General features: G+C 39.4%; 2 gene segments (V, D, J or C); both read right to left on the reverse strand.

The window, feature by feature from the left end:
- Window positions 1–301: 301 nt before the first annotated feature.
- Window positions 302–1,134, reverse strand: LOC112445641 (T cell receptor delta variable 1-like). The segment is given in 2 exon segments: window positions 302–648; window positions 859–1,134. Coding segments are annotated over 2 exon segments (564 nt in total).
- A 5,074-nt stretch (window positions 1,135–6,208) lies between these two features.
- LOC107132835 (T cell receptor alpha variable 25-like) lies at window positions 6,209–7,629 on the reverse strand. The segment is given in 2 exon segments: window positions 6,209–6,627; window positions 6,895–7,629. Coding segments are annotated over 2 exon segments (465 nt in total).
- Window positions 7,630–11,646: the final 4,017 nt, after the last annotated feature.

Below are 11,646 nucleotides of genomic sequence, written 5' to 3' on the forward strand. Positions count from 1 at the left end.
GACCCAGGTTTGTGATGAAGTAAAACTGCCAGTTTAAAGCCTTATGGGACAAGTTTTCAAATCTAGACAACTTTACACATGTTCTGTATGACTGACTTAAAGTCAAAAATTCAAGGGGAGAATGTATTAGTAGAAAGTTACTCTGGACACCTGTTTCCAATGACATAGAAGGAGCCTCTATCTAGAATTAAATCTTCTGATCCAGACCACAACTTAAACAACCACAGGACTACCATTTCTTGTCTGGGGTCTATGGGTGTGCATTTCAGCTGGGGTCCTGCAGCAGGAGGGCTCTCTCTTATCAAGCGCTGGGTTTTTGTACAGCTTTTCCTATTACTTTAAGCACTGTGAGTTCCCGGAGAACACAGAAGTACTTTGCAGAATCTTCCAGCTGTAAGGATGAAATGATGAGGCTGATAGATTTATCTGCTTTCTGGAAGTTTACAGAATAGCGGTCATTCCTTGCATTACCATGTTCTGAATACTGTTGAATAAGGTAAGTCATCTGTCCACTGGGAAGTTGCTTGTACCAAAAAAGGTAGTAAACGCCCGAACTTGTTTCATACCGACAATTCAGGGTGACTGACTGCCCCACTTGGCTGGATATATCTGGCTGGTCTTGAGTAACTTTCTGGGCCACACCAGATGCTGTGGGGAAAACAATCAGAAAACAAAGATGAAGCAGTGAATAAAATAGTGTAGGAGTTATTTAGGATCCAAAGACAAAAAAAATGAGATCATAAGATGCTTGCTTTTCCCCAGTCCTCCTTTCCTCCCCAAGTCCCTGTGAAGCTCCACGTGCCTGTGTGCAGGCCTTTCCCCCTGAACACTCGCACCCATGTTTGGAAGCCTCCCTACCAGAGAAGGCGAAGGCCAGGAACACCCAGAGCAGACTGGAGAGCAGCATGAGGCATGGATTTCCCTGAACAAATGTGCTTAGTTGTGCCTTAAGCTGAGAGTTCAGTGTCTTTGAGTGCCCGGCAGCACATATACATACTACCCGGTACCTGTGTGACTCCCCGCAACAGGAAGTGGGGGCTGTCATGTTCATAGACCACGTGGTCTGTGCATGCATGGGAAAAAGTCTGGCTCACCACAAACCTTTAATTTGTCTACTTGTTTTTCCCTGGTCATTAAATTAATCAGATCCTGAAAAAAGGCATGAAAAAAGCAATCAGTATTAAAATTTGAGCTGAGGGGAACTGAATATTATGCAAGGTGACATACATTAATAATTATTCAGCAAAATGGTTTTTCCAGCTGATTTAAACTATACTTTACTATAGCTTATGAAATGTTCTGTTATCTATTAACTGGTCATTTATTAGCCTACACTTACTTTTCTCCATCCAGAATCTGATGACACTTTAAGAAAACTTGCAGATCTTAGGCTTCTTGGTTAATGGAAATTTTATTCAAAATAATTATTCTATCTCTTTGTATTGAGTTCTATGACTGTATTTAGGTTTTTCAATAAATAAAGTTACTTCACCATAAATGACAAAAAAATCAGTCCATTTGACTTTCAGAGTCTATTCAGTTTTAAATTTTGAATGAAATTATAACAGGAATAAAATATTCTTTTGAAATTTGAAATTAAGTCTTATTTATTAGACTTTGAGGAAGATCAGGATATTCAGTCCTGTTCCCTCCACAAGTAGAATTGCATTTATTAGACCATGTGTCCTGGAATTGTCCTGATGTCACATTTTCTATGTCATTGGTCCAAAGTGTTCAGTCTCACTTATTAGTGGCTCATTATTTTTCTCTTTGTAAAATAAATTCAATATAAGTATGCCAGATCTTTCTGTGACATAATGCTGTAATGCTCTCCTACAAAAGTTTGTATCTACAGGTTTCAAACACTTTGTTGTTGTTTCAGTTGCTAAGTCGTGTCCAACTCTTTGTGACTCCATGGACTGCAGCAACCCAGGCTACACTGTACTTCAGTATCTCCCAAAGTTGCTCTAATTCATGTCCATTGAGTCAATGATGCTATCTAATCATCTCATCCTCTGCCTCTCCCTTCTCCTTTTGCCTTCAATCTTTCCCATCATCAAGGTCTTTTCCAATGAGTTGGCTCTTCGCATCAGGTGGCCAAAGTATTGGAGTTTCAGCTTTAGCATCAGTCCTTCCAGTGAGTATTCACAGTTGATTCCTATTAGGATTGACTGGTTTGTCCACCTTGCAGTCCAAGGGACTCTCAAGAGTCTTCTCCAGCCCCACAGTTCAAAAGCATCAATTCTTCAGCTTTCAGCCTTATTTATAGTCCAAGTCTTGCACCACACATGACTATTGGAAAAACCATAGCTTTGACTATACAGACCTTTGTCAGCAAAGTGATGTGTCTGCTTTTTAATATGTCATCTTAAGCTTCTTAGGTGGCACTAGTGGTTAAGAACTTGCCTGCAAATGCAGGAGACATAAGAGATGAGGGTTCAATCCCTGGGTCAGGAAAATCCCCTGGAGGAGGGCATGGCAACCCATTCCAGTATTCTTGCCTGGGAAATCTCATGGACAGAGGATCCTGGAGGGCTACGGTTCACAGGGATGCAGAGCCAGACATGACTGAAGTGACTTAGCCCACCTGCAGGTTGTCATATCTTTTCTTCCATGGGGCAAGCATCTTTCAATTTCATGGCTACAGCCACTGTCCATGGGGATTTTGGAGCCCAGGAAAATAAAATCTGTCACTGCTTCTACTTTTTCCTCTTCTATTTGCCATGAAGTGATGGGACCAGATGCCATGATCTTAGATTTTTGAGTGCTGAGTTTCAAGGCAGTTTTTTCACTCTCCTCTTTCACACTCATCAGAAAGCCCTTTCAGTTCCTCTTCATTTTCTCCCATTAGAGTGGTATTTTCTGCATATCTGAGGTTTTTTATATTTCTCCCAGCAATCTTGATTCCAGCTTGTGATTCATCCAGCCCGGTATTTCACATGTTGTACTCAGTATATAAATTAAATAAGCAGGCTGACAATATACAGCCTTGAAAAACTCCTTTCCCGATTTGGAACCAGTCCGTTATTTCATGTCTGGTTCTAATTGTTGCTTCTTGACCTGCATACAGGTTTCTCAGAAGACTAGTAAGGTGGGCTGGTATTTCCATCACTTTAAGAATGTTCCACAATTTGTTGTTATCCACACAAAGTTTTTAGTGTAGTCAATGCAGTAGAAGTAGATGCTTTTCTGGAATTCCTTTGCTTTCTCCATGATTCAATGAATGTTAGCAACTTGATCTCTGGTGCCTCTGCCTCTTTGAAATCCAGGCTGTACATCTGGAAGTTCTTGGTTCACACACTGCTGAAACCTAGCTTAAAAGATTTTAAGCATAACCGTACTTGCATGTGAAATGAGCACAATTGCATAATAGTTTGAACAATCTTTGGCATTGCCCTTCTTGGGACTGGAATGAAAACTGACGTTTTTGAGTCCCATTCAAACACTTAGTATATGTCAATACCACAGAAGTTGATGATTGAAGTTTTATATACTGTGCATGATCATGAAGTATGTGTCTCTCAATCTTCCACTTAGTTTGATCATCTTAATAGATGAATTAATTTAAAAGAACTAAAAGCAAATAAGCAAGTAGAAAAGGAAGCATAGACACAGTCTCCAAAACAGTGCCAGTTCTTAAAATTTAAGGTCAAAAGAACTCATTAAGGAGTAATACAAGGAGGAGAGTTTACATGTAGTTGAACCATCTACTCTTCTGTCCCATTTCAACTCTGAGTGACAGGCAGCTGATGTCCTGATTTCTAATTGTTTACAAGGAAGCAGGAGAGACCACAAATGTCCAGAGCAGTCTGGGGAGCAGAATGATAATACATATATTATATGTATCATTATATTATATGTACCATTTTATTATATATATATCACGTTTTTATATCCACCTTTTTATGCATAGCTGTGAAATTTATCCCATTTGTAGGTTCTTGTTCCTACCACTAAAATTAAGATACAGAATCATTCCATCACCCTAAAGAACTTACTTTGCAGACCATCCCCACCTCCACAACCCTTGAAAATCCCTGAAATCTGCTGATGTCCTGTTTTCCAATTATTTGTAACTAAGAAGAAGAGACCACAAAGGCCACAACAGCCTGAAGAGCAGCTTGATATTCTAAAATATATATGCCAATATAATAATTACATATACATACCAGGAAATTGATATTGCCAAAATTTTATTAAAATACAGATCGCAATCTGATACATCAGTTTTATATGCAATCTGGTTTTGATGCATAGCTCTGTGAAACTTTATCACATGTATAGGCTCTTGTTACCACCATTAAAATCATGATATAGAGTTGTTCCATCTCTCTAAAAAAACTCTCTTTGTACACCCTCCCGAGGCCTGCAATTCTTTACAAACCAGGACACTACTGATACCTTTCATCATTTTTTGTCCTGTTGAGAATGTTGTATAAGTAGAATCACACTATGTATACAGTAATAATAATCCAATAAGTATAATCATATACCATGTAGCTTCTGAGATTGATTTTTTTTTTACTCAGCATAACATCCTGAGATCCATCTAAACTATTGCATGTATCAATAATCTTTACCTTTTAATCACTACAGACTGTCCCAAACTTAATTTAGGTTAATTCAATCTAGGATTTTTGACTTTACAGTAGTGAGAAGGTGGTATGCATTCAGTAGAAACCATACTTGGAATATTGAAATGTTATCTTTTCCTGGGCTAGCAACATGCAGTATTATGTTTACTGGTGATTCTGGGCAGCAAGAGTGAGCTGAGCTCCTGGCCAGCCTCAAAATCATGAGTGTAAACAACTAACACATTTACAGCCATTTCATACCCATATAACCATCCTGATTTTCACTTTCAGTACAGTATTCAATACATTGCATAAGATTTCTGTCATTTTAGTATAAAATAGACTGTGTGAGATGATTTTTTCTACAACTGTAGGCTAATGCAAGTATTGGCCACATTTAAGGGAAGCTAGCTTACATATATTGGATGGATTTTCTTTTTTTTATTTTAATTGATTTTTATTGGAGTATAGTTGCTTTACAATGTTAGTTTCTGCAGTGCAGCAAAGTGAATCAGTTTTACATGTATACATTTATCTCTATTCTTTTTTAGATTTCCTTCCCATATTAAATGAACTTTTGACTTCCCATTCTTTCAACTTAAAATGATTTATTGCAAAATAACCCTCTTGAAGTTGAGAAAGATGTATAAATAATATTTCATTGTGTGAATGTGCTACAGAATATTTATCTGTTCATTCAGTGAAGATCACTGGTTGATTTGCAGTATTAAGAATTCAGCAAGTGAATATTTAAGTGTATTTGAAATTCTTGGATTCTTTTCCAGAATGACTGGGCCAATCACCCACCAGCAATGCTTGAGTGATCCAACTTCTTTGCATCCTTGCCAGAACTTGGTATTGTCAGTATTTTTAATTTTAGCCCTTATGATATATGTGAAGTGGAATCTCTTTGTAGTTTTAATTTGGATTTCCCTAATATAAATTTAGGGGCATATTCTTTGTATTTTCTACATAGATAACCATGTTACCAGCAAATAGTGACAGTTTTACTTCTTCTTTCAACTCTATAAGATCATTACATCTACTTTATTTCTTGCTCCAACATCTAGTGCTGTACAGAAAGAGTGACAAGAATGGACACTCTGTTTTTTCTCTTTCTTAGAGAAAATTATAGTCTTTTATTAGTAAGAATACCATTAGCTATTGAGGAAGTTCCCCACTATTCTTGTGATTCTCAGAGTTTTCACCATAATTGACTACTGAATTTTTGCAAATCCTTTTTTTTCTGACTAGATTAATATGATGATATGATTCTTCTTTTCTACCCTGGTAATATGGTGAATTCTATCCATTGATTTTCAATATTAAAGTGTCTTGCACCCTTGAAAGAAATTATCTTTGTGCTTGGTATATTACTCATTTTACATATCAATGAATTTTACTTGCTAAAATATTTTAAGAAATTTGTGTCTATCTTCTAGATAAAGGATATTTTCCTGTACTTTTCAGTTCTTTGTCTGATTTTGGCATCAAGGTAATATTAGCCTCATAAAATGAGTGAAGAATTATTTTTTTTCTATTGTCTGCAAGAAAATGTGTATAATTCATGCTAATTCTGCTTCAACGTTTGACAGAATTCTTTAGTGACACTGAGTCTGGACATTTTTTTTTTATTAAAACTTCAATTTCTTCATAGACATCATGAATTCGGCTATCTCTGGCCCCTGCTCTGAGGAAAGATGAGGAGGAGCGACCGCTGGAGCCCACAGTGAGGTTTGGGGACAGACAGCAGGTGCCTCCAGAGCACTGTGCCCCGTGCAGAAGTAGGTTCCTGCATCTGAGAGCTGGGCAGCCGTGAGGTGCAGGGAGCTGTGCTGTTTGGTCTCTCCAAGCTGACCTGTCAGTCTCTGCTCTGTCTTCACTTCTCCACCCTTAGCTAATATCATCAAGAGGACAGGACTGCTCCCAGACCTCTGCTTATACCACTGTGAGCTGCTTAAAAAGCTTGAGGAATTGCAGTACGTGGTGAAGTTCTCTCCTTCTTGCAGAAGCAAGAATTCAGGAAAATGCTTTATCTGTTGTCCATTCATTTCTGTTCAGAAAAGCAATGAGAAGTAACAGAGAAAGTCTGATCAGATGTTTATTCTCTCAGCTATAATGGTCTCTTTCATTCTTCTTGTGTATTTTCTCCTTCTTTCCATGTCTCCTTCCCCAACTCCCTCTATCTCCCACATTTTGGTTTTTATGTTTTTCTCAACATCCTGCTCTCAGTCAGAAAATCCCACTCCTACAGTTGCCTGCAAATAAGATTCTGCTGTGCTGAATTTTCTGGGAGCAATCAGGGAAACCCCAAACTCACGTGATATTTGTGTCCATAAGATCAACACTGGTGCTAACAGTAGCATCTCCCTTTTCTTCCTCTTCAGAAAGAGTTGCTGAATCGGCTTGCTCCTAAAAGGATTTCCCTTGTATTACCTTCCTCCAGACCTATAGAAACCTGGTCTAGACTGCCTTTGGGAAATAAAAAAGAAAGGAGTGACTGCAGTTTGAGACAGCCCATCACTTACCACCATGTTACCACCCATCTTCCCCACGGAGTGTCTATGTTTGCAGATGCTGCCCCTCTGTGACTGGATCAAAAATTGCTGATGCAGTAATACCTGGTAAATAGTGGTTACTCAAACATTTGTTGAATGATAAATAAATGTGTATGTTTACTTATCTGAGAATTTGAATGCAAATGTCCCAAAGAGTAATTTAATTAATTACTCTTTTTTAAAGTAATTAAATAATGCCCTTCCATGAATGCAAACTATCAGGAGTTGCTTGTAGCTATTTAGAAATGTTACCTTTGGAAAACTGTGTTAGCCCCAGTAGCCCTTGTTCTACCGTTACAAATTATCACAAATTTGATGGCTCCAAAAAGCAAGAACTGGTTCCCTACAATCTGGAGGTCAGAAGTCTGAAAACAAGGTGTCAGCAGGAACATACTCCTTCTAAATGGTCTAGGAGAGAATCCTTCCTTGCCTCTTCTGGCTTCTGTGGCCCCAGGTCCTCCTTTGCTAGTAACTGTATACCTCCAACCTCCTCCTCCATCGAGAAGACCTCACAAGGCCTTCTCACCTGTGTGTCTCTTAAAGGGACACTTGTCACTGGATTGAGGCCCCACCAAGATAATCCAGTATGATCGGATTTTGATACCCTTTTCTCAATTACATTTGAAAAGTTTCTTTGTGAAATAAGTTCACATTAACAGTTTCCATGGATTAGGATGTGAATGTATCTTTAGGGCCCACCCTCCAGCTCACTATAGGATCCTTAATGTCTTTGAAGTGTTGCCATGCAGTTATATAAATGGTAGACATCTCAAGACTTCTTTAAAGTCAAAAGCAAATCTGAATCTGAATTACTTTATATATAGAAACAGAAAGAGTAGCAGGTTTGGGATGTAATGGAAAAGGAAAATCCCATGAGTTAACAAAGTTCTTTGAAATGCACATAACTGGGATAACTTTTCTTTTCAGCCATGTTGGATTTGGATCCCCAAATGAAGACAAATCTAACAATGCTATGTTGGTGAAGGCTCCACCTCCACCCTAAAAGAGCAAGGGGTCTGGAGCAGCACTCGAGGATGCTTTAAAAGTTCCCTCATCTTCATGCAGATCAAGATCCCTGCTGCGGTTTACACAGAAGAATGTAAACCAAGACAGAATAGTTACCCACTGGAGAAGACTGGCCTTTCCCAATTCACACCATCGTATTTGCTATAGCCTGTCTCTGGGTCTTGTGCCTAGAAGGAGATATTTGCTAAATGAAAAGAAGGGAAACTGACCGTGCTTTGGTTTGTGGACTAAAAGGAATCTCTTCATGCCTCGTACTCATAAGAAACAGTTTGAATGAATATAAATATAAGATGGCCCTCAGTAGCAAATATTCCTGTCAAACCACCTTAAGAGGGGACCAGATCCAAGAATATTTATAATTAAAAGTTAGCAATATTATCCTCTATGATGTCACATAAGAAGTAATGCTGCTTGAACTGGGCTGTAAAGGTTGAGAACATATATGTGTTTTACACAAGTACTTGGGAAAAATCCTTCTGACCACAGAGGACAGCATCCGCAAAGGTTCAGATTAAGGAAAAAGCTTAATACCAGCATAAACGGTTTTATTTTAAAGTGGCTGATGTACATCTAGAGTATGAGGCAGAAAAGGGTGAATGAGAAAACTAGAAGTAACTCAGGGAAAAATTGTACATTGCCTTGTAATTCTTAATATAAAATTTTATCTTTACAATTTCTAATGGTTCCTCATTATCCAAAGATGAGCAGGAAGCGAACTAATTTTATATGTTATTGTTATTATTGTTGTTATTGTTATTCAATTATTGTTATTGTTGTTCAGTCACTAAGTCATGCCCAGTTCTTATTGACCCTATGATCTGCAGCACGTCAGGCTCCTCTGTCCATGGGATTTCCCAGGCAAGAATACTGGAGTGGGTTGCCACTTCCTTCTCCTATATATATATATATAAACTCTGTGGCCATGTAGAAGTCAGATTCAAAGAGTTGAGAATAAAGGCAAGAAGAGTGTGAAGAGGCCTTTGCAGTTATCCAAGTCAGAGGTGCTAAATGCTTGTATTAGGGGAGCTGCAAGGAGTATAGAGATGAGGAAGTGGGTGTGTATGCTATTTGAGAAGTAAACTGACATGACCTTGATGACTCTTAAGGTCTATGTGCTTCATTAGCACTCTGGTGCCAGTTTGCCACAAGGAATGTACTTATTCTATCAGCTCACGTGGAGGTTAGTGGCCAAAGTTACCTCCAGTGATCCTTGCTCCCTGATATCTGGGACCTTGTGAAGCCCCCATACACACTGAGTCCAGGCTGGCTGCATGACTTACTGTAGTAAACAGAAGAGCAGAAGTTAACATCACAGCAATTCTGAGGCGAAAGGTGGCGACTCTTTGGCAGTTGACACTTCTGTGATTTTGAAGGCCCCGAGGCACAGTGTAAGCTGCCCAGCTTCCCTCAGGGCCACAGAGAGAGATCACATGTATGGGCCATGGTCACTCCTGAGAATGTCTGAAGAAGAGTTGAGCCCAGGCTTCTGAGATTTCAGTTGAGCCTCAGCTTCCAGTCAACCCCATTAATTAAGTGAGTAAATTGAGGGATTCCAGTGCAATTGAGCCCCCTTTCACCGCATGGAGCAGAGGTATCATGAGATAATTAAACAGTAAGTTTTGAGGTGGTTTGTTGTGCAGCAAAACACAATGACACTGAAGCCCATGAAGAGAATCCTGTTGAAGACTTGTGAGATATTAGCAAGAATGAATGGAGAAGGCAATGGCAACCCACTCCAGTACTCTTGCCTGGAAAATCCCATGGACGGAGGAGCCTGGTAGGGCTGCAGTCCATGGGGTCGCTGAGGGTCAGACATGACTGAGCGACTTCACTTTGACTTTTCACTTTCAGAATGAACGGAGAAGGAAATGGCAACCCAATCCAGTGTTCTTGCCTGGAGAATCCCAAGGATGGGGGAGCCTGGTGGGCTGCTGTCTATGGGGTCACACAGAGTCAGACACGACTGAAGTGATTTAGCAGTAGCAGCAAGAATGAAATGTGTTTTTCCTCTCTCTGATTTCTGATTGTCTCTAAGAGCTGGACCTGAAACATCTGTCTGTTTCACCAAACTTCATTTCACGTGTGGTCTGAGTGCTCCTGCCTTAGCACAGAAGATTAGCTGGTGATGCTCAGGTGTGATCAGAGAAGGCAATGGCACCCCACTCCAGTACTCTTGCCTGGAGAATCCCAGGGATGGAGGAGCCTGGTGGGCAGCAGTCCATGGGGTTGCTAAGAGTCAGACACAACTGAGCAACTTCACTTTCACTTTTCACTTTCATGCACTGGAGAAGGAAATGGCAACCCACTTCAGTGTTCTTGCCTGGAGAATCCCGGGGACGGGGGAGCTGCGTCTATGGGGTCGCACAGAGTTGGGCACGACTGAAGTGACTTAGCAGCAGCAGCAGCAGCTCAGGTGTGATGAGAGCCTTGGGCCCCACAGAACAGGAGCAGGTTGGTTGCTCATGTTGGGGCCCTACAGTAAACAGGGAGATGTGAGCTTTCCTTGTTCAATTTGATTTTTATATTCCACTCATTCTTCTCACTCCATGTGACTTTAAAAAATGAGGGACTATTTAAGAGGTCAGATCTGTATCTCTATAACTAATACAACAGAATATTCTCAATTTCAAGTCCATTTGAGAACCCAAAGAAACTGAAAAGTTTGGTGCATGTTTGCTTGGTTGTATATGACTTTCATAAAGACACAGATATTTTTTAAGGGATCTCATTTCCAGGTTTGCATTTTCCCCAGGTTTATAAGAATAGATTTTCCAAATTATGTGCCTCTGCGTCCAGGAATTGATTACCTGTACGGAAAGTGCTTTATCTCCTTACCTCCTAAGGTGAGGAAGAACCCAGGGAATGTGGAATCATAGGTCAGTTTCAAGCAGCATTCTATATTGAAGTGCTGTACAAATGTAATCAGTTTCTATATGTTCTTTGGTATGAAAAATACATGAAGCACTGTGTTGCAGCAACACACAGTATAGACAATTTTGTCCTTGCTTTTTCTCTGTGCTTTTTGTTTCTACCAATTCAGAGTTAGCTAAAACACAGGGTCTTCACTGATAGTATTAGAAATTTCTTCCATTGATCTTTATGCCAATAATGTTGAAGATCCAGTTTGGGAAGTTGACCAGCAGCTCTTTTCTTGCATGTTGTTTAATTCCATCAACACTACTGTACAATGAACTACAGGTTCACCTCAGTCACTTCTGTGCTCTACCTTCCAGTTCTATGCACATGCATATAGCAAAACGGATTCAACCATTTGCAATCTGATGGACAAATAGATTCATTACTGCCTTGTGAATGATCTTTGAAAAAGAAATCTTTCACATGAAATAGTTTTGGTCTGAGGGGTTTGTATGCAAACCAGTATTGTTTTTATAATATGTATTATCTTTCCTAAACATAATGACACTAACAGATTTTTTAAAATATAAATTTATGAAAGAGAGAGAGCACAATAACAACGTAATTCAGGA

This window comes from Bos taurus, unplaced genomic scaffold (genome assembly GCF_002263795.3).
Source record: "Bos taurus isolate L1 Dominette 01449 registration number 42190680 breed Hereford unplaced genomic scaffold, ARS-UCD2.0 Leftover_ScbfJmS_2217, whole genome shotgun sequence".
NCBI lineage: Eukaryota > Metazoa > Chordata > Mammalia > Artiodactyla > Bovidae > Bos > Bos taurus.